At 33.6% G+C, this 25,521-nt stretch overlaps 4 protein-coding genes across 6 annotated transcripts; 1 reads left to right on the plus strand and 3 right to left on the minus strand.

Annotated features, from left to right (window-relative positions):
• Positions 1 to 3,313: 3,313 nt before the first annotated feature.
• Positions 3,314 to 11,137, minus strand: LOC105422788 (synaptic vesicle glycoprotein 2C). 2 transcript variants are annotated; one of them, XM_011632298.3, is made up of 10 exons: positions 10,923 to 11,137; positions 7,099 to 7,170; positions 6,851 to 7,012; positions 6,005 to 6,167; positions 5,806 to 5,927; positions 5,294 to 5,532; positions 4,995 to 5,176; positions 4,410 to 4,708; positions 3,811 to 4,098; positions 3,314 to 3,546 (listed from the first exon to the last, which is right to left on the minus strand). In XM_011632298.3, the coding sequence occupies exons 1-10, from the start codon at positions 10,957 to 10,959 to the stop codon at positions 3,500 to 3,502; spliced, it is 1,611 nt and encodes a 536-aa protein (XP_011630600.2). In that variant the 5' UTR covers positions 10,960 to 11,137; the 3' UTR covers positions 3,314 to 3,499. The 2 variants fall into 2 exon arrangements, with proteins under 2 accessions (XP_011630600.2, XP_088941355.1); XM_089085229.1 differs by lacking the exon at positions 10,923 to 11,137 and adding an exon at positions 7,239 to 7,262.
• A 4,608-nt stretch (positions 11,138 to 15,745) lies between these two features.
• On the plus strand, positions 15,746 to 16,608 carry ND-B8 (NADH dehydrogenase (ubiquinone) B8 subunit). Its single transcript, XM_011632297.3, has 3 exons — positions 15,746 to 15,971; positions 16,057 to 16,163; positions 16,300 to 16,608. Exons 1-3 carry the CDS (start codon positions 15,889 to 15,891, stop codon positions 16,386 to 16,388), a joined length of 279 nt encoding a protein of 92 aa, XP_011630599.1. The 5' UTR covers positions 15,746 to 15,888; the 3' UTR covers positions 16,389 to 16,608.
• Positions 16,609 to 17,138: 530 nt separating this feature from the next.
• On the minus strand, positions 17,139 to 18,997 carry LOC105422786 (pseudouridine-5'-phosphatase-like). Its single transcript, XM_011632296.3, has 4 exons — positions 18,683 to 18,997; positions 18,093 to 18,311; positions 17,584 to 17,816; positions 17,139 to 17,509 (listed from the first exon to the last, which is right to left on the minus strand). The coding sequence occupies exons 1-4, from the start codon at positions 18,735 to 18,737 to the stop codon at positions 17,330 to 17,332; spliced, it is 687 nt and encodes a 228-aa protein (XP_011630598.2). The 5' UTR covers positions 18,738 to 18,997; the 3' UTR covers positions 17,139 to 17,329.
• A 225-nt stretch (positions 18,998 to 19,222) lies between these two features.
• LOC105422785 (uncharacterized) lies at positions 19,223 to 23,532 on the minus strand. Of its 2 annotated transcripts, none has more exons than XM_011632295.3 (8): positions 22,917 to 23,532; positions 22,059 to 22,593; positions 21,690 to 21,957; positions 21,418 to 21,615; positions 21,048 to 21,215; positions 20,742 to 20,934; positions 20,155 to 20,412; positions 19,223 to 19,911 (listed from the first exon to the last, which is right to left on the minus strand). In XM_011632295.3, exons 1-8 carry the CDS (start codon positions 23,070 to 23,072, stop codon positions 19,669 to 19,671), a joined length of 2,019 nt encoding a protein of 672 aa, XP_011630597.2. In that variant the 5' UTR covers positions 23,073 to 23,532; the 3' UTR covers positions 19,223 to 19,668. The 2 variants fall into 2 exon arrangements, with proteins under 2 accessions (XP_011630597.2, XP_011630595.2); XM_011632293.3 differs by having other exon boundaries at positions 21,690 to 21,960.
• Between the last annotated feature and the right edge of the window lie 1,989 nt (positions 23,533 to 25,521).

Consider the following 25,521-nt stretch of genomic DNA (forward strand, 5'->3'; position numbering starts at 1 on the left):
GAGATTTATCTGAAACGGAATGATTAGCTTTCGCCAATAAAAGAGCCGGTCACTCGTTCGACGAGTTACCGTTTCTCTCGGGCGACGCGACATTATCCAGTAGTAGTAATAACGAGAGTAATAACATTAATGTTAACTATCGAACGACAATTAGAGCCGTTTTCTAAACGTCTACTAACTCATAACCGCTATCGGCCGATCGACCATTTCTACGTGTCTGTGGGCTAGGTTTAAATAATTCTCAAACTACCTTAGACATGCAATACGGAAAAAAAAAGAAGGAGTTCCTCGTTAGCGAGATTAGATGCCTTCGAGTCTCGCTTAATTAACGATTTATCATTGCGACTCGAGTTTGATTGAAACGATTCTTTTTCGTACGGAGAGAACGGAGAGATATACGCGATAATAAAATTAGAAGAGGTCGCCGATTTTTCTGTTTCATTTGTTTTTTTTTCTTTTTTTTTTTTTTTTCTTTCTTTCATGGGGGAACATTTGCGGAACAGGCGGAACGAACGACGAGCCAAAGATAAAAGTGTGCAAACGAACGAATGAAGGTAGCTGATTTCCCTATAAGGACCCTACGTCTGTGAAACATAGTGCCTTTATATAGCCGTTCACTGTTACATTTAATTAGTGTTTAGAACGAGAGAGAGAGAGACAATTAGCGATTGTCACGCGTAAATCGGTAAATACAACTGTTGTTGATAAGTACTCTAAGCGCTTCATCGGCATCGGTATTACTGCTCGTCTTCAGAAAAAGAAAAAAAAAAAAAAGAGAAACCCCTTTGCTCGTGTACACGTGTATCTTTTCTCCTTCCAGACTCGTTGATCCTCTCTCTTTCTCCCTCTTCTTTTTCTTCGTTCTAACTTAACCGATATATACCGGATGGACTGAACTTTAATATAAAAGAAATAAATAAAATAAAAAAAAAAAAAGAAAAAAGAAAGAAAGAGAGAAAAGATTTTGATGTATTTAGGCGAATTTCCGACTTTTCTGCCACGTCCTACGTTCTAGGGGTGCAACTCCACGCCCGTTAGAATGTAAAATAAATAAGAAGATAGTGCCTTACCACGAGATATTGTGCTTTTTGAAAGTTCAAATAGTCAGAGAGTAGAGAGAGAGAGACGCGCTTTTACAATGCGGACACCTTAGGTTCTTTCTCGATCGCGGACGCACGCCTCAAATCGTAATCTCAGATAGGGACAAAGATATAAAATCCTTGACTATATTGATTATGTACAATTTTATTTGCCATGATGTAATTGTGTTAAGTGTCTAACGCGTATCTCCCATTCGTCGTAACGGCACAAGTTTCGAAGGTTCGTTTGATGTAGTCATGACGATGGTATCGTTGCGCGACGATCATTTTTTTTCTGATGATTTTTTTTTTTTCGATGATTTCCAATTTGGAATCGTGTCACGACGAGCGGGAACATTGGTTTGCTTTAATATTCATTGATAACGTTTCATGGATGAAAGAGCTTTCGATCAGGCACCGCGGTTTCTCATTTTCAAATCACGCGCAATAAGATATACGCGACAAAAAAAGAGTGTGTGATGTGTGTGTGTGTGTGTGTGTGTGTGTGTGTGTGTGTGTGTGTGTGTATGCACACGTATATTATACGTATATGTAATCGGTGCGAAAAAAGTGCACACAACGAAGAATCGAGATAAAAACAACGCCGCTGTATATATTGTACATAAGGTGTGTACGCACACGCGCGCATACGCATATATATTATATTATACATACTATGTATATATTATGTATTACGTCGTTTGCGACGATGATAACAGTAATAACGAGTTAATAGTAACGAATAATAATAAAGAATGCAGGTATATCGAGATTAAGTGCGAATAGCGTAACGAAATAACGATATTATTAGGGAAAACTCCCGAGAACTCACAATATTATTTTCAATATCATTGTACTCAATTCCGAAAACGAAGTAACACGCTTGCTAAGCGACGTGATCGTGTATCGAAGATCAAGGAAGGTCCTCTCCACTCATTTTTACGAATAAAAACAAATATACGAAATTGCAAATTTGTATCTCATCGTGTTGTCAATGATCAATTACCAATCGCCAATACCACGTCCCGTTATGAATCTTTTGATAATAATAATAATAATAATAATATTACAGAATATAGATTATTCTAATTTTTCACAAGCAACTGCAAACAACATATCAGATTTTCGGAAGAAAAATTTAGCTTGATATGATTTAAAAAAAAAATATACATATCTGATGATAAAAAATATTTTTCGAGAGGTTCTAGATGAAAAGAAAGATCTATTATCAATGCAGCATGATAATAATAGATCTCTAATCCCTGAATGGTAATGCGTAGTATATTTACGGTAACATATCGCCGGGGGACGGAGGCGGTTTTAAGGCACGCTTTATGATAGGTGCATCGTAAACATCGAGCGATTAAATCCTAAATTCCTGCGGGGCTTACCAGGAAACGACACTTAATCCGTCTGCACTTAACAGTTGGTAGATAAGTATTTTCCATTCGCGCCACAAATTAGTGCCTATTTGCAATGCGTCAGTCTATTTCCTGCGGTGGATGCGAGATCTTCCGGATAGTTGTCGCGCCCCTTTGCTTCTATTTTTTGTATTTTTTTTTGCAGTATTGCGACAATTAAAATATCTTTGTCATATTTCTATCGTTTACATTATGAAGAATCACTCGTTCACATCTGCCGCACGCGTTGCGACTGTTCGGCAGCGCATTACATTTCGCACGCGCATATACGAAACGAGTTAATAAATATTGGAATAATTATTTACAAACGACTTGATCGATAAGCGTCAAGTCGTAGTGAAATGATATGGAATATATATCACCGATCAGCGAAATCAGTTCGTCATTAAGAAATCGATATTAAGTTAATGACCGATAAGGAGTGGCTCGTCGCTTAAATAAGTATTGAGAAATTTGCCACTTTTCGGAATAAATTAGTTGGAATAGATCACATCGAATGTTATGATTTCACTGAATGTTCTGATGGGTGATACGATTATGATCCACAGAAAGAAGGGTTCTAATGATGAGATATACTTAGATCTGAAAAATAATTTTGTTAAGTCATCAAAATAATTATATAGAATGTTCAAATTAATTACTAGAATATAAAAAAAAATTTTTAATATCATATTTAACGTCCTACACGTTAATTTTGATGACCTAATAAAATTAATTTTCAGATTTGTATCTAACTAAATTTTTAAAGCCTATAATAAAATTGTTGTATTCTTTCCGTGGATTTTTATGTGAAAGTAATGCGAATACTCAAGATCGGTATAATACTTATAATTACTATTTACAGATCAATAGGCACTATTACACACTTCAAACCCTGTGTGTTACAATAACGTAAAAAAAAAAAGAAAAATATAAAACATCTTCCACGTTCGGCACTTCAAGTTTGTCCTTTTCTTAAATTAAATTAAACGTATCTTCTTCTTTCACGAAGATCGATCTTCACTTTTTTTCCTTGCTCGGTATCAGGAAGCACAACAAACTGCCAACTGGAAACAATCAATTATTCATTTTTTTTCTATTTTTTTTACAAATGTTTGTAAATTTTTTATTGAAACCCCGCTAAATATTACTTAGCCTCCTACCATCGGCTCGTCTAATCATTTACTTAATACAAGTTAGATCGAAATTTAAAAAAAATATTCGGTAAATTCCAGAAACGGAAGCATTATCGAGATACCGTCATCTTTTACATTTATTGTACATATTGGTGTCATAAAAGTTTTCCGCCACGAACGTCTCATTGTACTTACATAAAGTGACACCGGTAACCAGGAATATCGGGATTTCGCAGCTGAGGTCCAGCAGCATGCCGAACGCCAGATTGCTCGCTACGGCGCCGAACCTTCCCAAACATACCATCATGCACACCGCAGCGGCGGACACGTGCGTAGGGAAGACGTCGACCGCAATGCTGGTAAGCACGAAATTCGCCGTGGCCGCCATCAGGGAGAACACGCACGCCGTTACGAGAATTTGCAGCGAGGATCTCACGAAGTAGAGACCAAGGCCGGCAATGCCAGATATCATCATCGTGGTCACTGGAGGAAAGAGAAATCGTCGGAAATTTTATTCTTCTTACGCTCATTTCTAATTCCAACTAGTAGACTTTAACTTTAATCTCAGTTTAGCTTGCTCTTCTTCTTTTTCTAATTCGAATAGAATATTTAAATTAATCCGCATTGGTAAAAATGGAAATATTGGAAAGATTTTTCGGAGATTTAAAAAAAGATAAATACGTAAAATATATAAGATTCTTCAAGTATATTACTTTTAGCGTGTTGTTTGACAATATAAATAATGTTATATTATATGAGTGCGGTATTTTTTTATTTTTAAAAATAGCTTTTACCTGGCATTGTCCGACGGCCGACTCGATTTGCTAGATACCCAGAGGCGACATTGCCGAGTAAGCAAACGGCATTAATCGTTAGAGAGTTGATAAACACCCGCTCGTCTATGTGTGGCTTGCATTCCGTACTGACTTCATTCATCAAAAGGAGAAATGGTTCCTCTGGAAGGGTGTGATTTAAGGACGTTTGCGTGGCGTGTATCAACTCGCAGACCGTCACGGACGCATTCGGATGCGATTGATGATAATTCTCAAAGCGATTGAACAACTCCGGCAGCCAAAGATTGAAGCCATAATATCTATAATATAATCAATGCAGAGAGAATATTTCATAGAAAAAAATTTCTTTTTCTTAAATCTTTTTTACGTATCTAAATAATGCTTTTCATTAAATAGTTTATTTTACATAAATAATAAAATTCTCGATTATTATCATTGTGACAGGAAATAATATAAAAATAACAAATAGAATGGATTTGAATGTTGAAATTAATAATTTGTACAAAATTACACAATTCTCTCTATAAATATGTGTTAAATAAAGAAATCAATCTTTTAAAAATCAAGAGGAAGAAAAATCCTTACCCAAACATGTTCGCGAAGTAAATCATCCACAAAAGAGAAGCATATTTCAGGAGTGGTGGTGACGCAATGGTGCGCAATTGCCACCAAATATTTTTCATCAATTCCGTTAGCACATCCGATGAAGACAATGGCGCCTTGTCCTTCTCTACTTCGAACACAGCGTCGGAGAGGAGTTCCTTCACCTACGCGAAAGTAATCGATTGCATCGATTAAAGGAAGACATAATGCAATCCGCAATTTTTTTGAATCCGACAGTGTCATTTGAAAAAGATAAACATTATTTTTTTTTTTTTACTTACCGGAAATTCGCTTTTATCACGTCCGGTATTTATCGCATAGATATTTCGAAGAATCTCGAGAGCTTCGTCGGTCTTGCCTTGCGACACCAGAAATTTTGGACTTTCGGGATACGTCAAAGTTATGGCGGCAATAGCGAAAGTTGGCAGGCTGATAGCGCCGAGAAACATTCTCCAAGAATTGTACCGGATGTTATAGAACTCGAAAGATATTGGTAAAGGTATGATTATCCATGCCAAACCTGAAAATGAAACGAATCAATAAATTAATATCGATAGCTTTCATATTTTGTTGTTGTAATCTAGTTATGTCCACTTATACCACTGTTCATCAATTTTAATTTTATTTTAATTTAATTTTTACTTTGTTTTTTCTAATTCTAAAAAAAATAAAAAGTAAGTTGAACGACATTAAAATTAAGTCTAAAGTATAAATGAATATCTTAAATAGCAAATTCTCTGAAAAGTGCAGTTTCGGGATTTCTTATTTATTGATAATTAAAAAGAGTGATTACCAGGCAGTATTAACCAAGCGAGGATGAAGAAAAATCCTAGGAAGCAGATGCTCTTTGCTCTGTATCTTTCCGCATGGAATTCACCGAGATACGTGTACACCAAGGAACCGGGTCCACCCATCCTAAAAATAGCCCAAGTCGTACAATTAGAACAATATATACGTCTACGCGCGTTCGCCGTCTCGTTAGTTGTACTTACAAGAATCCGCTTATGACTCTGAACACCAACAGCAGTTTGAAGCTTTGCGAGAAGCTCGCAACGAACGTAACGGCACTGTCGGCAAAAAGAGTTAGCAGCAAGATATTTCTTCTTCCGTAGGCACCCGCGAAGACACCCCAGAAAAGAGCGCTGAACACCGAACCTGACCAAACACACACGCGTGTGAACGCTCATTAAATAACAAATCTATATTTATTTTAAAAGAAGTACGAATTACTTATAATATTATTAATGACTTATTATTACATTTGTCAAAATTTTTATGAAAAATTTAAATGACATATATGATATTTCAATATATGATACTTCATATGATATTTCATAGACTCGATATCCTTCATGGCGCTGGGAATTGAAAACTGATATTTTGTTGGTCATCCCTTGATGAAATCATAAATTGTCGGATTTTCGGATCAGGTTTAATTGCAACGAGACGAGGTTTTTGCCCGCGCGAATGATGAGACGGTTAGATTAACTTTAATCAGGCGAGTGGGCCGACGCAGAAAAACTCGCCTGCGTGGTGAGTGTTTAATTCATTATTAAAGTAAGAAGGTTTTAACATCGAACAAGACAAGTTCTTGGAATTTAAAAATATGTAACTACGTCGAAATGTCCGAATACAATGTGCAAATACAATATATCTAAATCTATAGAACATTTTTAATTTGTAGAATTTAGAAAAAAATTGTACGATTTAGAAATGCTCTATAGATTTAGAATTTTATTTATGGAATTTTATTATGGAATTTTTTTTTTTTTTAAATTCTACACTTTAGAAATGCTCTATAAATTTAGATATACTGCTCGAAATTCTAGTATTTTTACCTATCAGAAAGGCGACATTCAACAATCCCTTCTCTTCGGATTTCATATTAAGATCGCACTCGGCTGAGGGAAGGATGTACGCGTTCGCTCCATATTGACAACCGACGCAGATGAATATTATGCCGCAAACCAGTAGAAAAATATATTGATATCTTCCATTTCCTACAAATAAACGACAGGAATTTTTAATAAAAGATCTCACGAAAAATACGTGACCGCGGAACGATTTCGCAACGAGAACGACTTACCACATATCTCCATGGCCCTCTCAAAGTCCGCGGTGCCTTCCTTATTAGACCCATTATCCTTGCTCTCCTTCTCTGTAAAACAAAAGTTCATTTGCATTCATCCATTAGAAGGCATACTTCAATAATAATGCAATATTCACAACGATGCGATAAATGCCCAAAAGTTAGATATTTTTTTCACATAAAGTCGACGGTTATATCTACGGTTTTGCATCATGAAATGTGTATCGCGTTATCCTTGTTACACGACAAGAATCCACGTAAGAATTCAACGCGGAGGCTCGGACAGAAAATAGATGGATATTTTATAAACAAGCATTACATCCATTTGGGGAGGGGGGGGGGGGATATTCATGAGGATATTCAATATTGACGTTCTGCTTCTTCGATAAAGCATTTCGCGATATATCACGTACGTAAACTGATTACGCACGTCAAAAATTTCCCACATTAGCCTGCATGCAAAATTGTGAAATTAAAACAATCGTGCGTATCGTTCGCATATTTCGTAACGGACGTGATCCATATTTAGCCACGATTCTCGTAATAAAGGTGCCGATACTTCCAGCGTATCGTCTTGGAGGAAACATCGGAGATACCGGCAGATCAACTTTTTCACGATGATCGGAGTTAAGTAAATACACCAACAGCCACCAGATTATACAAGTGCGTATACTTATCACTGCCTTCATTAATTGAGCGCAATATCGATCGATAAGGATTTATTGGACGTGTCGTATTCGGAAACAAAGTAAATACCTTACCTATTATGTTCGATGACGCAAATTTAATTAACACGTGACATCAATTTGCGATCCCGAAAATTACCATGTTTCTTATCAATATAGAAGAACATTCAATTTAATTTACTTTTCATTTTTTCCAGTTTTACGAACTAAAAAAAAATAAATAGTAAATTGAATTACATGAAAAAAAAAAAAAAAACGATTTTGCTGAAATGTCTAAAAATTTGGGCAGATATAAATCTGAAAATAATTTTGTCAGGATATTAAAATTATTATGACGCTTAAGAATAATGATAATACTACTAAAAATTTTTTATATTCTAGTTAGTAACATGTTACATAAATATTTTAATGAAAATAAAAATTATTTTCAAATCTGTATCTGGTCAAATTTTTAGATATTAGTTTAGGAAAAGTGTTCTTTCTACGTAAAATGTAAAGTTAATCTATATTAAAAATTAATATTAATTGTGACATAATTTTAACGAATATTTACAGAAAAAGAATAGTATTAAAGTATTTAAAAGTTTGACCAAATAATATAAGTTTAAAATAAGTTAAAAATAATTTTGTTGAGTTATCAAAATTATTATGTAGAACATTCAAGTAAATTAAAATATAAAAAATTTTGCTTATCATCATATTTGAACACGTCACATAATAATTTTAACGATTTAATAAAATTGTCAGATCCATGTCTGCCCAAATTTTTACATATTTCAACAAAACCATGTTTTCCGCATAGATAACAACAGATTGTTATTAAAAAAGTAGTAAAGATTTGTTGATAATAATTACATGATAAGAATAAGTACTTGTAGAAAGTCGCATTCCATTGCGATGGCTGCAACGGTGTATACCAACAACGGCGGTTTCCTCTTTCGCCGGGTATTTTCCTATCAAACTATTCTGAACAATGTTGCCTATGCGTGTGTACGCAGAGATATTAAGTCGAAATAGAGGGAGAAGATAATAAGATTTACGCGATTTACTAACAGAATTATAACGGCTTGCTTCCGATTTACTAATTGACGCGGCGATACCGGTTAAACCGATGTTAAATATGCACGGATCAAGCACTGAACTTGACTTCTTCCGAACGAGTTGCATCAAAAGAAGGTGACGCCATCGTCACATGGAGAACACCGTAACGTGTAACGTTAAAAATGTTTATTGAGCGAGTTTATTGTAATCCCGCTGAATCGCACGATATTGCATCAAGAGAAGGCTCAAACGCCAGAGGAGATGCGCTGTATCATTGCTCAAACATTTCCAGTTTGTTCGAGAGAATTTCTATTGTCATCATAGGGGCTTTGATCGACAATCGCATAGATCAACGTTGGAGTGTAAAACGCGAATCGTTTTGCGACGTGGCGCGTCTCATCTTTTCTCGAACGCCGATTCTGACGTTTGTCAAAGGATCACGGTCTCGCCAGATCGCAAAAAATATCGAGTAAGTTATGCGATGCGATCTTTATTTCGTCATCCCCATTATTTGTCGAAATGAAACAGCGCGCAACTCCTCCTGTTTGCCTCATGTTTGCGAGAACGCGTTATTTTCCGATTGTTTGATGCAAACCGTAAACCACGTTGACGTAAGAGCTTTTGTGGCCCGCGCTTTTCTGCCCCATCGTGCTGTCGCAATTCGATAATTATCTTTCAGATAATGGTGTGAATGGTAGATGGATTGAACGTACCGCTGTTATTTTCCGCGAGGAAATTCTCATTGTCACACCGGCAAGATGCAACGGCGATTTGTCATGGTAAATGGAGCTATTTTTCGTGTCGATTGTTTCAGCAATTAGCATTCTCGATTTCTCGCGAAAAACTTATATGCGTAAATACGTAGGCGCGAATATCAGTGCCAATTCCACTGAGAAAAATGAAATGTCAGAAAAGAAAAAATGCGAAAAACAAAAGCGAGACTAAATAATGACAAGAAAAATCCTATACCGAGCTTGAGAACTTTAATCGATAAGGTGGCAAAGAATAATTAATAATTACGCTTTGCCATTTCGGCGGAATCAATGGCATTGCAGCTTGCGACATTTTATCTGAATGATCTGTGATACAAATGAAATGGAATATTTTGAAGCGAGTTTTCGGCCGACTGAAAACGTTATAATTCTGCAAATATATAAATAGCAAAAATTGGCGATTGCAACGTTTTTAATTATTTCACTAGTGTAGATCGATACGAGATTAGGTGATATATCAATGATAATAATGACGACGATGATGAGAAGAGCTAAATTATTGTGAAAAGAAATATATATATATATATATATATATATATATATATATATAGGTTTTCTTAATATTTACTTTTCTGCTCGCGTAGAAAAGCAAGCTGAAAACTTGGCGCCAGGCAGAAGCGATAAATTAGAAAAGCAAATGGTATTATCGGAACAATTTTAAAGAACCAGATTTAAATCAGTTGGCGATACCCAAACACATCTCATGAATCTATGCCAAATGAGAAAATAAATGAAAAATAGACTTCAACCCCTTCCTCTCTCTCGTGTCGAAACGCATAGTGAAGTTTCATAGAATTTCCCACGGTATGTCCCAAGTTAAATTTCAATTTTAATAAATTCGAAGATTAATCTAAAGTTTTGGTTTTAACATAAGACAAAAAGAAGATCAGACTTTTTCGATTTTTAAAAGGTTGATTTAAGGAGAGTGAAACGTTAATTTAGAGCGCAGCGTAAATCTTTCGATTGCGGTATTTCTTAGACTCCTAATTAGGAAAAATGTCGCTGAAAATATATATATATATATATATATATATATATATATGAAATTATGAGATTGACGCAAAAGAAGAAAATAAATGAAAGATAGATTCTAATCCTTTCTTTCTTCTAATATATCAAAAACACGTGATGAAGGCTCACAGAATCTCGATATAATTTTCCCGAGTAAAATTTTAATTTTAATAAATTCAAAATCAAAAATCTGAAATTTTGTAGGACCCAAATTCGGTCGCGCTACTTCTCCTCAGACTCCTCGCTCGAGGAGAAACGCCGCTACACGGAGGATACACGAGAATTATAATACAAACATTATAATACTGACCTATCGAGAGGGAAATGGTGGAGATGCGGCTGACCATGGTGCGGCCTCCTGAAAAATTTCCAAGACCGGCAGGCTACGGCGGGCGCGAGCTCTTCGCAAGGAAGCCTAATTTGCGACTGTTGATCGTGGGTGGACAAAGACGCCGGTGCCCTCCCTTCGGTCACACCGTGTCGCTCGTCGATGACAATGGTCGACACATTGATCGGAGTCGTCGTCGCGGCGCTTTAAATATTATGTTAGGCGCGGGCGGGAGCGCGATCGCGCGGGGCGCGATCCGAAAATCCTTGCCCACTTTTCGCGCGCCGAGCGCACGATTGAGCGCGCTCGCGTGCGCGTTATCTATCGCGAGCTCCAGCTTTTGGCGGGCGTACTTTTTAAAAACAGACCGGTAGAACGGATCAATTTCGATTTAGAGAAATTTTTTTCTTATAAATTGTGATAAAATATAGATATTTGATTTTAAGAATTATATTGGGGGGGGCAATAGTGACAAGAATAGCGACTTTGGAACTATAATTGGAATATGAAAAGACCTGTAGCTTTGTTCATCGGTAGTACATATAAATTTAATGTTAGGTGGATTAATTATTTTAAATAACTTAGATATTTTGGGTAGGTATTATGATAATTTCTTCATGGACCCCCGATCGCGCGATAGACGCCCCGCGCCTATCTTGATCGCCTATTAAAAATATATCACGAGTACGTAATAAACGTGTGACATGACGAAATCTTTGTGTGTCATTACGACTCATTGAATTTGCCAAGGATCCGATCGCAAATGTGTAATAAACACATGACATGACGAAATCTTTATGTGTTATTACAATTCATTAAATTTTGTAAGGATCCGATCGTTTTTTTTTTAATTAATATTTTTTTTTACAATGAAGGGAGGAGAATTAAAAATTTTTTGACTTTAGTATTTTATTATCGGGATAAAAATATAATTGTTGGAAAATTTGAAAAATGTATCTTTAATAATGAGAGAAAAGATATTAATTTAAAATAGAAATGATTAGAAATGACCGCTCGGTACTGTTAGCGTTAATTGTTCCTTGTTATCTCCTTTATGTCTATTAGAGCTTTTCAACGAATACGAGGACACGTGTGATCTTTTTTCACGACAACGAAGTTATCTGTCAGATTAATTTTTTTTTTTAATACCCTTCGATCCTTTAGGAGAAAATTTATAATACACATCAAAGATAAGAAATGATCAAAGTGAAATTTATGTAGAACATATTTTCTTTTTATTTTGAGCGGGTCTAAGTTTAAGGCCTTAAACAGAAGATTCTTCTATTATTCTATATTAAATAATTAAATAATTATTTCTCATTTGGAACGAGAAAGAAGATTTGCTTAAATCAAAATGCGGGAGATAAGAAATAAGCTTCGGCGCGACATGTGATTTCTCGTCAATGCTCGATTTTTCGAATTGATGTACTAACGTATTCGTGAATTTCGCCGTTTCTTTTTTTCTTTCACGCCTCATTAATCCCGATGTGATCTCGATCCGAATGGGATTTCCAAAAAAAGACACACGCACACCTGTTCACGTGGATTCCCGCGTGCGGATGTGCGTGCAGGAACGTAAGTCACGCGTAGCCGGGTAGACGATTAAGAGATACACTCGGCGGCAAACGCGAGAAAACAGAACGATTTTCGGCAGAACGGGTGATAGATTTGTATAATTAACACGTTATCCCGGCTTGCGATTGGCGTCGAGAAAGCTGTTGGGGATTCCGTCAAGCGGAAAAGTCAATTCGCGCGTGATCGCTCGGACAATATTTGCTTTAATTGCAGACGAATTAAATTGCTCCTCACCGCGATGGCCACCAACGGCGAACATTTTATAAATAACCGCGCTCGCGATCGCGATTTCGCACAGAGCGCGATTCTGCGGCGCTTTTCGCTTTCTAAGCTCGCACAAAGAGACACGCCCGTGGCCCGGGTCTCGTTATTCCTGATATTTCATTAAAATACTTCGTAATATTGAAATATAACAATTAACGATTGTATCTTCGAGCAGAATATTTGTAGCGATTAGTAGCCGCACATTTTTAATAATTCGCATTTAAAACTCGCCTGTAAAAAGTTGCCCGTAAAATGTTTTATTTGATTATAAACTGCGCTCGAATAATAATTATACGGCGAACATTTCTTTCTAAATGATTGTTTGCCATATTTAAGAGGATACATGGAAAAAGTTTTTACCTGTATCAAGTTCTATTAAAATATAAACAATTGAACAGAAATTCTGATTAAAATTATCAGAATTCAGAGTTTAAACAAATAAGCCTTCTGATTAAACTAATAAGATTTCTGATTTATTTCCATTTTTGATATTTCGTCGCAAAATCTAATATCTGGAAGAATGTGAGATGTGCTGTCGTTCTATAGCATTTATCATGGGTTTCTGATCTTTTGGGAATGGTAGTACGTGCATAATGAACTTGTGTCGAAATACATACTGAATTCGATGACAAGTAGTACGAATATCGAACATCGAATTGACATCGCGGAAAAGATACTGATACCACTTGAAAATTGACCTAGTGAACGATTTTTATTTCCATAGACATTTGCTTTTGAACTGATATAATTTTATACTGATATATTTTACTGTTATAATTTTTGTCTTTCGATCTTGTCTTTCGACGATTCCGTTACTATTTTTATAATTTGATTATATTTTGAGTATATTTTTAATCTTATTGTTTTTAATTTTTAATTTTTATTGTTAATTTTTAATTTTATTTACAACGTATCATATTTACTTCATCAGTTATTTTAAGTTTATTGTTATATGAGTTACACTGAAGATGACTTTGTGTAAATCAAAACGTTTGTAAAAGATTTTTGTTTATGATTTTTAATTTTATTGATATAATATAAATATTTCGCATGTTAGATCTTGCGTTAAGGAGCTTTCATGCTCCTTATTTCTCTCTTGTTTTAAAAATTTTAAATTGATTCGGTAATTTTTATTTCTGGTTAACTTAATCGAGAAATCTGGCAATTTCAATTGAAATTTCTGAATTTTATATTTTAATAAAATTTAGTACAGCTGACTAAACTATTTTTCCTGTATATGCTAACAATATAAAGAATATCTGATTCATAATGATACTCCGCTTGTGTGCAGATAAAACGAAGGTCAACTGAGCAAAAAAGTTCCTCTACCATTTTGCGATTTTTGCAATTAGTAACGAGTTATGAATTTCTAGTATTTATATATTATTTGCAAATGAAAAAGTTTATACTACAGATATGAATAAATTTTTTATTAAGTTTATATTTTAACGATTCTAAAACAGAAAGATTAAAAATAAAGTAGTTGTTTTAAGTACACAGAAAAAACAGTTTTGCTACACATAAATCTGAAAATAATTTTGTTAAACCATCAAAATAATTATGTTCAAATTAATTATTAAAATATAGAATAATTTTGCAGTATCGCATTTAGACGTAATAATTCTACGTCTAATACTTTTGACGATCTACTAAAGTTATGTTTCGGATCAAATTTTTTAATCCTACAGCAAAATTGTTCTTTCCATATATTTATTTATGTATTTAAATAAATATTTATTCTCTCTTATATTACATATTGAGTGAAACGAATTTTTTAAATTATAATACTTGTATCATCAGAAATCATTAATATAATAGATTTTCCTTACAATAAGAAATTCTTTTACATGTTATTAATTAGTTAATTTCCTTGCAATATCTATATTAAAAAAAATGTTGCTTCTACGAAGTTCTGCGAATCCCTTATTACGCATAATGTTACCTTAAGCATATCGTAGACTTAGAACGACGACAAGGTGTGTACGCGCGTAAACACGAGGATGCCAGTCGGAGCGACGCGAGCAATTATAAGAATGTTTGCCGTGGGTGCGGTTCTTCTTTCATTAAGGGGACCAGAAACCCTTGAAGAGCGAAAAATTGACGTATGTTCGTTGACCTGAGAATTAGGGCCGGATCGATATCCAGTTCAATTATCATTACCTATAACTACTAACTCTATACTTAACAAATGTGCATAATGTTTTCATTTTTTTTTTACACGGAATAAAAGTAAAATGTATAATTAAATTATTAGAATAACAAGGAGAATTTGAGCATATGAGAATCTATGTATATAAACAAACAAAATATATGTAGAATAAGATGATTTAAGTAAAAAAAAGTTAAATGAAATTCTGAAACTTCTTAAATTTTTACTTAGTGTCATTTTATACTTTTGATAATTTGCTACTAATACTGATGTTCATTTTTAAAGAATTTAAATTTTAGAATAAAATACCAATGATTCACGGTCTTTAAAATTGATGGAAACTTTATCAACTGTTGGTAAATTATTAGCGTATCTTATAATTTCCATATATAGAAAAATTTTTAATTATTAAATTTTGTTTATGCAAAAAGTTATATTTACTGATAAGGTACTATTAAAAAAATCAATCTTTGTCCTTTAGACTAGACGCAAATTTTCTTTCTTTTATCAAACTTTAAACATATATATATATATATATATATATATATATATCAATTTCATTTTAAATACAATGAATGTAATGTACTAATTTAGCTATAAAAAAACAAATCTATATTCAGCTAAGAAGCGATATCTACTGAAATTTCAAGAATTGTTAAAATTGTAGGCTGACTTTCATATACAAATTTGTCGGATGTTGATTGGATACTAAATAGAGAATTCTGGAGATTCAAAAGTTACTATCAATATCCAGAAATTCTCCATCTTGTAGCCAATCACATGGAAGCACTCGAAATATACGTATACACATGAAACATTACAGTCTTGTAAATGGAGTCTGCATATGCTAAAGTGACATAATAATAGGGTTCTAACCTAATCCGATCAGTCGAGAAACAAAATTGTTCGAAATTGTGATGAGAGTGACTTATGTTCTTCCAAGATTTTAGCACTTGAAAAATGGCCACTGTGAAATTTGGAAAACACCTGAAAGAATTAAGAATCCTCCTCTGCCAAACGTCAAAATCTAGTCAAGGCGTTAGGTAATAAAAATAAAATCGTGAAGATAACGTAGACGTTCTGTGATACGAATTATTTTCAGTCACGTCAACTTTGTGCACCTTACAGGGATTTCATTGAACAACAGTATGTACCGTTGAAGAAAAATAATCCGAGATTCCCCGTTTTGATCAGGGAATGCTCATCGATCGAACCGAAGCTATACGCGCGTTTCGGTACGTACAATATAATTTTGTAATTATTTCACAAATTGCTTGTTTTTTTTTTTACTTTTCTCTCTCCTTCGAAATATAAGAATCATCAGCTGTTTAATTTTTATTTGTAAACTACTGTCTGTATATGATTTTGCAGAATATGGAGTGGAACGTTGTGTGCCATTGTCGAATCTGAAATCCGAAGAAATACTTGGAAGGATTCAGGAATTGGCATCTCAAAAATAATATACTTTATTATGTTAATAAGTACATGTAATATATATATATATAGTGTTTTAATAAAATAGTTATATGCTTGAATGAAATCAATAATTCATCTTATAACAAATTCGATCACCAATACTATGTCCAATTAGTGAATGTGCTGCTTATGAAATATATGAAATTATTGAAATGTAAATATATATAAACGTTTAAAATGATTATATAAATATTTAACAATCAATTTGTCACATTATTCAGCAAAATATGCATATAATATCCAAAAAATTATACTATTGCATCTAAACATTATATATAGCAGCTTTCAAAATATACATGTATTAATTTAATATGTAGTGTCAGTGATTAAATTCATTATTGATATTTCTTTTTATGTATGTATGTATGTGATACACACTTACAAAACACAATATAAGTACTTGGATTAGATAACAATTAAAAAATGGGTTGTGAAAGGTTGTGTAAAGAATTAAATTGGTTTTTGCAAAAAAAATATTTAATTTTTTTGCAGCTAATGTTTTGCAGAATATCTGCAAATATTTCAAAGATTACCTTAAAATAAAATATAATATAACAAAAAATAAATATTCTAATATAAAGCATTTACTAAATATATCTATAATTGGAACTTGATACCATAGGAACATATGGCATAGGGATCTTTTATATGCATGATATGTGCAATTGTAAGTTTTCAATTTCAGGCAGTGATGAATGTTCATGTCGTATGAAAATATGTTTCCAAAACGATAATACTCTTATATCTTTTTTTTCCTTCAAATAAATTCTATGTACATCAGTCAGAGACTATATCAGTACTAAGGAAAACCTGCCTGCAGGTTTTTGTTTTTCATCAATAATTATAATCTGCTTCATTTATACGTAAAATTGAATCTAATACGCGCGAGCGTAATCTTCTTTTTTGTGAGTTAAGGCAAATAGTTTTATGCTACGAATGGGGGTAGTCCAAAGTCCTCCGGTTTGAAGTCTTCCAAGCTTCTCAAAACTAGGGTAGCATTTTTAGTAAGATGCTTAGGAAGTTGCGGATCTGGCACCATCACTACCTGCATCTTAGCATTAATAGCCGCCTGTACTCCGTTCGGTGAATCTTCGAAGACTAAGCACTATGTACAGACAAATACATATAAATAATTTTTTAAAAAATACATAAAATGGATGTTAAAATCTATAGACAAACCTTGGAAGGATTAGGATTATCAGGAAAACGCTTCGCAGCAATCAAAAATATATCTGGACTTGGTTTTCCTTTGGTAACTTCCGGATCTGAACCACCGTATACTTTGTGATTGAACAGGTCAAATATATGTTTCCATTTCTGAGTTTTTAACTCACTACTGTCCTGACTAGAACTTGTAGCTAGTGCAATAGGTACATTATTTTTTTTAAGATGCTGCAACAGCTTTTCTGCCCCTACAAATAACATTCATTTTATTAATATTAGTGATATGATAAGAATCATTTTTACTTTGTCTACCCAAAAATTAATTCTTCATAGAATCTTAAAAACATTTTATGTTCATATTTATATAATTAATATATATTAATTTTCGGTTTATCTTATTTTTTAACTTTTCTAATTCTAAAAATGGGAAAAAAGATAAAGAATATAAAATTAATCTACATTAGTAAAAATAGATATTAAAGATATATGAAATATTTTTTATACAAACATGTTGTTTGATTTACCTGGCATAAGATTACATCCGGGAAATACTTCTTGATATATAGCAGCCAGCTTATCCTCAAACATTTGCACTGTAATTGGCAGCTGCAACATGTCTATTATAGTCTGCAGAGCTTCAGCGCTTCTGAAACCCATAATCTTCGCCTTATGCTCCCAACCATATGTCTTGCCATATTCCTGAGTGACACGATTGTATGCCATTGTGTATAGGGATTCAGTATCTGCGGCAAGAAATAAATACCAATAATATCATCAAGTAAAAAAAAGAACACTCAGACAGATACAAATCATGTATGATAGATGATACATTAATATAATTTTTAAATTGACATAAATTTTATATTCGTAAGAACATTTCAGTTTTATTTTAAGCGATTTTTAGTTAATATTTGACATATATATAAAAATTAAATTTTTCCTGTTTTAAAAAGAAACATTTCTCAGTGTCCTGATTGTTAAAAAAAGTTGATATCATTTAACAGAATATGTTATCATGCTGCACAGTGATAATTTTAATCAGTAAATTTTAATCAGTGCAGAAATCATTCATAAAATCAAGATATTATCCGGACATTATCCGAATGATTTTTACCTAGCAATAAACCGTCCATGTCGAAGATGCAATGCGTAACATCATGGAAACTCATTCTAGCTGCCTCTTGATTTTCTTAGGTTATACAAAATGAACAGCCAAGGAAGTTCCTGTTGGAATCTATATGCTCCGAAAAATACGTTATTTTATTATGCAAAAAATAGCACCATTCAAAAATTTATTAAAAATTAGATATGTTATCAACGAGACGTTACTGATGTCCTCGCTTCGTGATAAGCAGATACTAACTATTAGCTACTTGTACAATCGGATTACGACATGTAGATACGGTATTGAGCGATACCAGACATTGTGAGATCGCCAGAGGTCTCCCCCTCTTTTAAGAGCATTAATATATATGTTCTTCAATCCTTTCAACTTCCCGCTGTTTAGTCGTCGAGAAGGAAGTCCTTGTTTAGTAATTTATGTAAAATGTTTATATCTGTACATGTTACAGAAAATAAAATTTCGACATAGTTGATAAAAATTTAAATCAATTCAAAATAGTCACAATGAGAATGCAAATATGACATGGATGAATATTAGGACTATATAATATATATTTTTATTACAAAATTCTTGCAGGAGATACATTCACAAAATTTTATAATAAATGTGGCTAAACAAGTATATATATCTATATATGTACAGAATTTATAAGCTATTATTAATACTAATAATAGTATAATATAAAATGTATATAATCACTTATTTCATCTGAGTTTTGTTCTATACAAAAGAGTGATACTACTAACATTTTATATGTTTACTAAGTTCTCATATTTTTGTGCCCTTCTACCTCTCATCTTTTATAAACATGAAATAAAATAAAAAACCAGGAAATATTCAAATTATTGTACATATTTTTGTTGTGATATTCACATTAGATGTATTTACAAACATGCCAATGAAATATTATCGCATATTTTTTAATTCTGATCAGTTGAAAACAAAAACATAGTTTAGCTTAGTATCAATAATAACCTTTATCTATGTTGAATTAAATCATTTTCTGTGACGTTAGGAATGCTGTAAAAGTTATACGGCAAGTTTGCTGGCAAAAAGTTTTGCAATGCTGGCACTGTGTTAAAATAAGTGTTTCGGTCTCTAAATACTGTTTCCTGAACGGTGTTAGTGACGTCCGTTTGGAAAGTCTGAATAGTAGTTGTTGGAATAGTTTGTATGACTATCGGTTGTGATGCTGATACGTGAGGAACTGCTTGTATTACCTATAAAAGTGCAATGTTTTCATATTAATTTAAGTTAAGTTAGTTTAAGTTAAGTTTCATATTAGTGTCAATCAAAAATGTTCTCAATGTAATGTCAGAAATTAATTAAACAAATTATCTAAACGATATGGATTTATGTTTTCTCGTAAATTTCATGCAAGTCTGCATCATCTTAAATTTAATGTATTTTAATTTGTTTTTCGATTTTAAAAATACGCATAGACAATAAACATTTATATTTACTTGTACTGTCGTCGATTCTGTTTGAGGTATAGAAAGTGGATCTTCTCCAGAAGATTGTTGCTGTATCTGAGACGGCTGCGTTTGCTCTGTCGGCTGTTGCTGTTGCAATTGTTGATTGTTGGTTAGATGCTTAGTATGAGAAGTATTGATTCCATGTCGACGTTTCATGTGCTTGTTGTAGTTCGGCCAATTTGTGAAGTGATGCTGGCATTCCAAGCAACTGTACGGTCGTTCTCCCGTATGCTGCCGCCTGTGCGTCTGTAATTGTGAAATAATTGTATCAAATCGAGCCAAGTGAGCGCGTATGATTCTGCGAATTAGCACGAGATTCGTAAGTCAGAGATCTCGTGTTCGAATCCCGATCCTGGCCGACAATATTTACAAGCGATGACGCTCCTCTACGGAGGTCTGACAAAACGCCTAGAGTGCACTGAACTAATTGTGCCGAGAAAAATTCCTACATGGCCGTTCGGAATCGCGTCGTTAATACGCGCACCACGAATATGGGATCTACAGTTTACGCTAATGCACCGACTTATAAGTAGAAATCGAGCCAAGTATAATTAGATTTAACAATGATGACTTACAGTTAATATTCCTTTAAAACGGAAGCATTTCCCACAAAATTCACAAGTAAATGGCATCGCACCGGTATGAATTCTGTGATGTTCCCTCAAAGTTCCTTTCTCTCTGAAAGTTCTTCCACATACAGCACACTGGTGTGGCTTGGCACCGGTATGTACTGTTTCGTGCTTTTTCAATTGCAAAGGTGTTTTAAATCTGCAATTTTATTGTATTATTTTTATCTGTCTATTATTCTGGAGCGTAAAAATAAAGGCTCATTTATTTCTATGTAAAAGTAAAGAAAAAGAAATAATACGTTTTTCACTTACGCCTTCGTACATTGAGAACAATTATATGGTTTATCTGGAGAATGAGTTAGGAAATGGGCTTCTAAATTTCCTTTCTGTATGAAACTTTTGCCACATTGGTCACACGTAAAATTTCTGACGCCAGAATGAATACGTTTATGAGTTACAAGATTCGGTTTTGTCGAAAATCTAAAAAAAAATTCCAATTAATTTAAATATTCTTTGAAATGCTGAGTGACAAATGATTTAATAATGAAAGCGGACAATTTATAATTGGTAGAAAAAAATAAATGAAGTATGAGATGAATAGTGATTTGTTTTGAAAAGCACACATTCTAATTATTCTGAAATTGTAAATTATTTTTCAAAAAAGTAATATAGTTATATTAACCTCTTATCACACTGATCACATGGGAATCTGTTCTTCATGGTTTCAGGTAAATGGCATCGATTATGAATACATAAAGCACTTTGCTGTCTGAAGGCTTTACCGCAAGTTTGGCACACAAATGGCCGTTCTTCACTGTGAACAGTCTTATGAGAGTCTAATACTTTCTTATGTACAAATGATTTCCCACAATCTTCACAGCTAAAAATAAATCAAATAATTAATAAATGTGCAATTATATACAAAGATCCCATGCAATATTAAATCATTCTTACCTGAACTTTGCTTTGTTTTTATGCCTCTTAACGTGAGTAAGAAATCCATAATATTTATCATAAACCTTACAACATTTTACACACATATATTTAGCTTGTTGATTATGTACCGTTTCGTGATGCTCTTCTAATGCTTCTAAAGATGGTAATTTGTCATTGCAATCTGTACATAACCAGGGATATCTTTCCAGACCTTCTGTCTTTTTTCTTCCATGCTTCGTTGTCTCCACTGTTCGTGTTTCTCTTATTTCTAAATTTGATTCTGTCTCTACTTTAAAAATATATTTCATATTACATTTTTAATAGATCTATATAGTTATTAATTACATAAAAGTTTTAAAAAAATAAATAAAATAAATATAATCTTACCTGGGATATAATTATCTACTATTTCAATGTTATCATTCAAAGTAGTATTGTTTTGTTCTTTGTCAATTTGAGAAGCTATATGAAGCTCAGACTCTTCTTCAACTTTTTGCATCTGACCTTTCTTTTTCAATTTTTTCTTAGCCTGTTTAGGAGAGCTCTTCTTTATCTGTATCTTACACTTCTTTTGCTTTGTGTTATCTTGTGTTTCCTGAATTTCGGTATTTTCATTCTTGTTACATCCTTCAATGAAGTAAGAAGTATTTAAGATATTAACTGTCTCATTAATGTAATTGCCAGGCAATTGGCATTGGACTATTTCTTCCCTGTTATTAACCTCATTCTTTGAAAACTCTATGGACTCCTCTACATAATCTATATTTGGTTCTATCGACTGCGGTTCAGACTTTGGATCTATCAGCAACTGTCTCAGAGATATTTGTGCTTGATTGGTCTTCTCAAAGAACTCGCTGCATTGGTTTAATAAATCACAACAGTCTATACAAATCGTGAGTGGCAAGCCGTCTGTTATTAGAACCTGCACAATTGCAAATTATTGTTACAGGTAAAAGTACACTGAAAATTTATATTTACTGTTCAGGTAAATCAACAAATAAATTTTAGATAGCTTGAATTCCTTGAATATACAAAACACAAATATACGCAATAAACATATGATTTTAAATTTGTACAATTTCTCAAGGATTCGAAATCATGCAATACTTACATACTTCTAACGAAATTAATATATAGGACGAAATATTATTCTAATACGCTATAGAATGAAATACATTTTGCTCTTTACATATCGTATAAAACATTTCATTAACATTTTATTAACTATTCATCCAGCTATTTTACCTGTATCTGCAGGCATTTGGCGATCTTGGCTTCGATTGCGAGCTTCTGGCCCTCGGCGTCGTAGATTCCGATGAGATTCTCCTTCGTCTCGGCGCAGAGCCGGCAAAGTTCTGGTTCTGTCATCGTTGTTCGGGGTCGTGCGTGCGAGGTCGTCATCGCCGCCGCCGCTGCCACCAATACCGTCGCCGCCGTTCTTGTTGTTGTTGTTGTTGTTGTTGCGCGCGAGATCGTCGTACGCCGTCGTCGACGTCGCGCGAGGACGCATCGCGTTTTCCCCCTAAGGCCGCGTGCGTCGCGCGCGCATCATCGTATCGCGCCGTACGCGTACGGAATCCCGGAGACAATGCCGACCCGGGTCGCAGCGGACATGTTGGGTCCACGCTCGCAACGAGGAGCCGCGGCCGCGAGCGCGCTGAGCGACGGTAAGCAGGCGACTTGTTGCTCCGCTGCCGCGACGCACGCCAGGATCACGACCGGCAGGACCGACTCGGCGATTATTCGGCGGATCGCCGCGAGGAGCAGCGGACGAAACACCGCGCGTGTCCGTACAGCCCGAAGCGTTCCCACGAAAACATGTATCAGCATCCGTTGGAGCGTTTGTTTGGAATAAAAAAAAAAAAAAGAAATCGTATTCCATGAGTACGTATGGCGCACGCGCGCATTTGCATGCCCGCGATCAATAATGTAGGCACTCTTGTTTATCAGCAATCGATAACGATAAAAATAAAATCGATACTAATAGGATTGTGCGTTTATGCGTAAAAAATATAAATAGTCTATATTACACGTAATGTAAACTATATACAAAATTTATGTAAGTAAAGTACGGCCTATGGAAAGAAGAAAGATTCATAATTCATTTATATATGTATAATATTTTTATATGTGTATACACATTTTGTTTAAATATAATTGTGTAATAAATACATACGTGATATAAAATTAATTAGAAAATAAATTGATATTTTTATATAAACTGATATAAAATATAATGAAAATTTGATATATCATTCACTATAATTTTTTTTATTTTTAATGTTATATATTTTTAATATTAATACATCACATGATAAAATCAAATATATTAACAATTTTAAAACTTAATTACATTTTTCTATATTATACTTTGTATTATCCATATATAATTTATATTATATTTTGTGTTATATATAATTTATAATAATTTACATGTTTGTATTGTTTATAAAAAGATTCATGTAAATATCACGTAAACAATACATAAAAATCCATATAATAAAAAACCCATAATTTTAAAATATATGGCAAATCCTGCTTCTAAATATTAGGTGTACAAAAAAGTTCTGAGCTTTTTTTTGTAAAATTCAATCTTTATTCAAAAAACAAACAAAAAAAATCAGCGAAATATTCCCCGTTTGCATCAACGACCTTTTGCCATCTTTCGAGTAGCTTGCGAATTCCTTGACGACAGAAGCTCACCGGCTTCGAAGCGATAAAATCATCAATGCATTTTCGTATCTCTTCAAATCTCACGAAATGTGTATCAGCCAAATGCTGCAGCGACCGGAATAGGTAGTAATCGGAAGGCGCCATGTCTGGGCTATACGCCGCGTGCGGGAGAAGTTCCCAGCCTAACGCAAAGGATATGGTCCTGAGTCACTTTCGCAACATGTGTATATATATATATATATATATATATATATATATATATATATATATATAAATACATATTGAAAATATATATTATGTAATTTTCTTCACATCGCATAACAGCTGCTCATAATACGAAATGAATATGTATATAATTGTGACACAAATTGGATAGAATTTATTTGAATGTTATATTTATTGAAAAATATATAATGTTAAAAAAAAAAGAGAAAATTAAACATTATTATATATACATATAACAACACAAATAAAAGCAGCGAATAATATTATGTAAATACCAATTAAAGATTGATAATTCTTGATAGAATACAACACAGATATTAACGTAAAAATAAGTAACGCAAAAATAGTTGGATTCACAGATAGTTTTTTTCCTCTCTCAATTTCAATGAAAACTAACACGAGATTCCTTTCTTTTTATATCCCTTTAAAGAACCAAGCATTTTATCTTTAAGATTAGTTTCTAATTTTCACCCAAGCGATCGACTTCAAGATAAATATATTTTTATTCTAATTCGAAATTGAATTTTTGCAAAGGAAGGTTTTGCAGAAAACAATAAGCTTGCAACAAAAAATTCTCAAAATCTAAAAATGAAAGATTTCACGAATCAGTCAATCCACACAATTCACGTTAGATATACGCATCCATAAAAATGTCCGAACGAATCACTTAAAATTCAACGGGCGTGTTAGCGAAAGTCCGTCTTTTCTCACAGGAGTCATCGACATGTCAAAGACAGTCAAACGTCCGTCTTGAACATACAAATATAATCGCGACGAACAGACGCCGCTAATCCATTCCACATATTTGCCAATATATCGCGGAATGTACTTTTTTCGAGAACTTTGGACGTGGCGTTATCTCAATTTCCATGCTTTCGTGTACTCCCCTTTCACTCAGCCTCGACAAACAGAGATTTTACTTTCCACTTTTCACGCAATCTGCGTAAAAATA

The sequence above is a fragment of the Pogonomyrmex barbatus genome, unplaced genomic scaffold (assembly GCF_055798465.1).
Source record: "Pogonomyrmex barbatus isolate J1 unplaced genomic scaffold, ASM5579846v1 scaffold1, whole genome shotgun sequence".
Taxonomy (NCBI): domain Eukaryota; kingdom Metazoa; phylum Arthropoda; class Insecta; order Hymenoptera; family Formicidae; genus Pogonomyrmex; species Pogonomyrmex barbatus.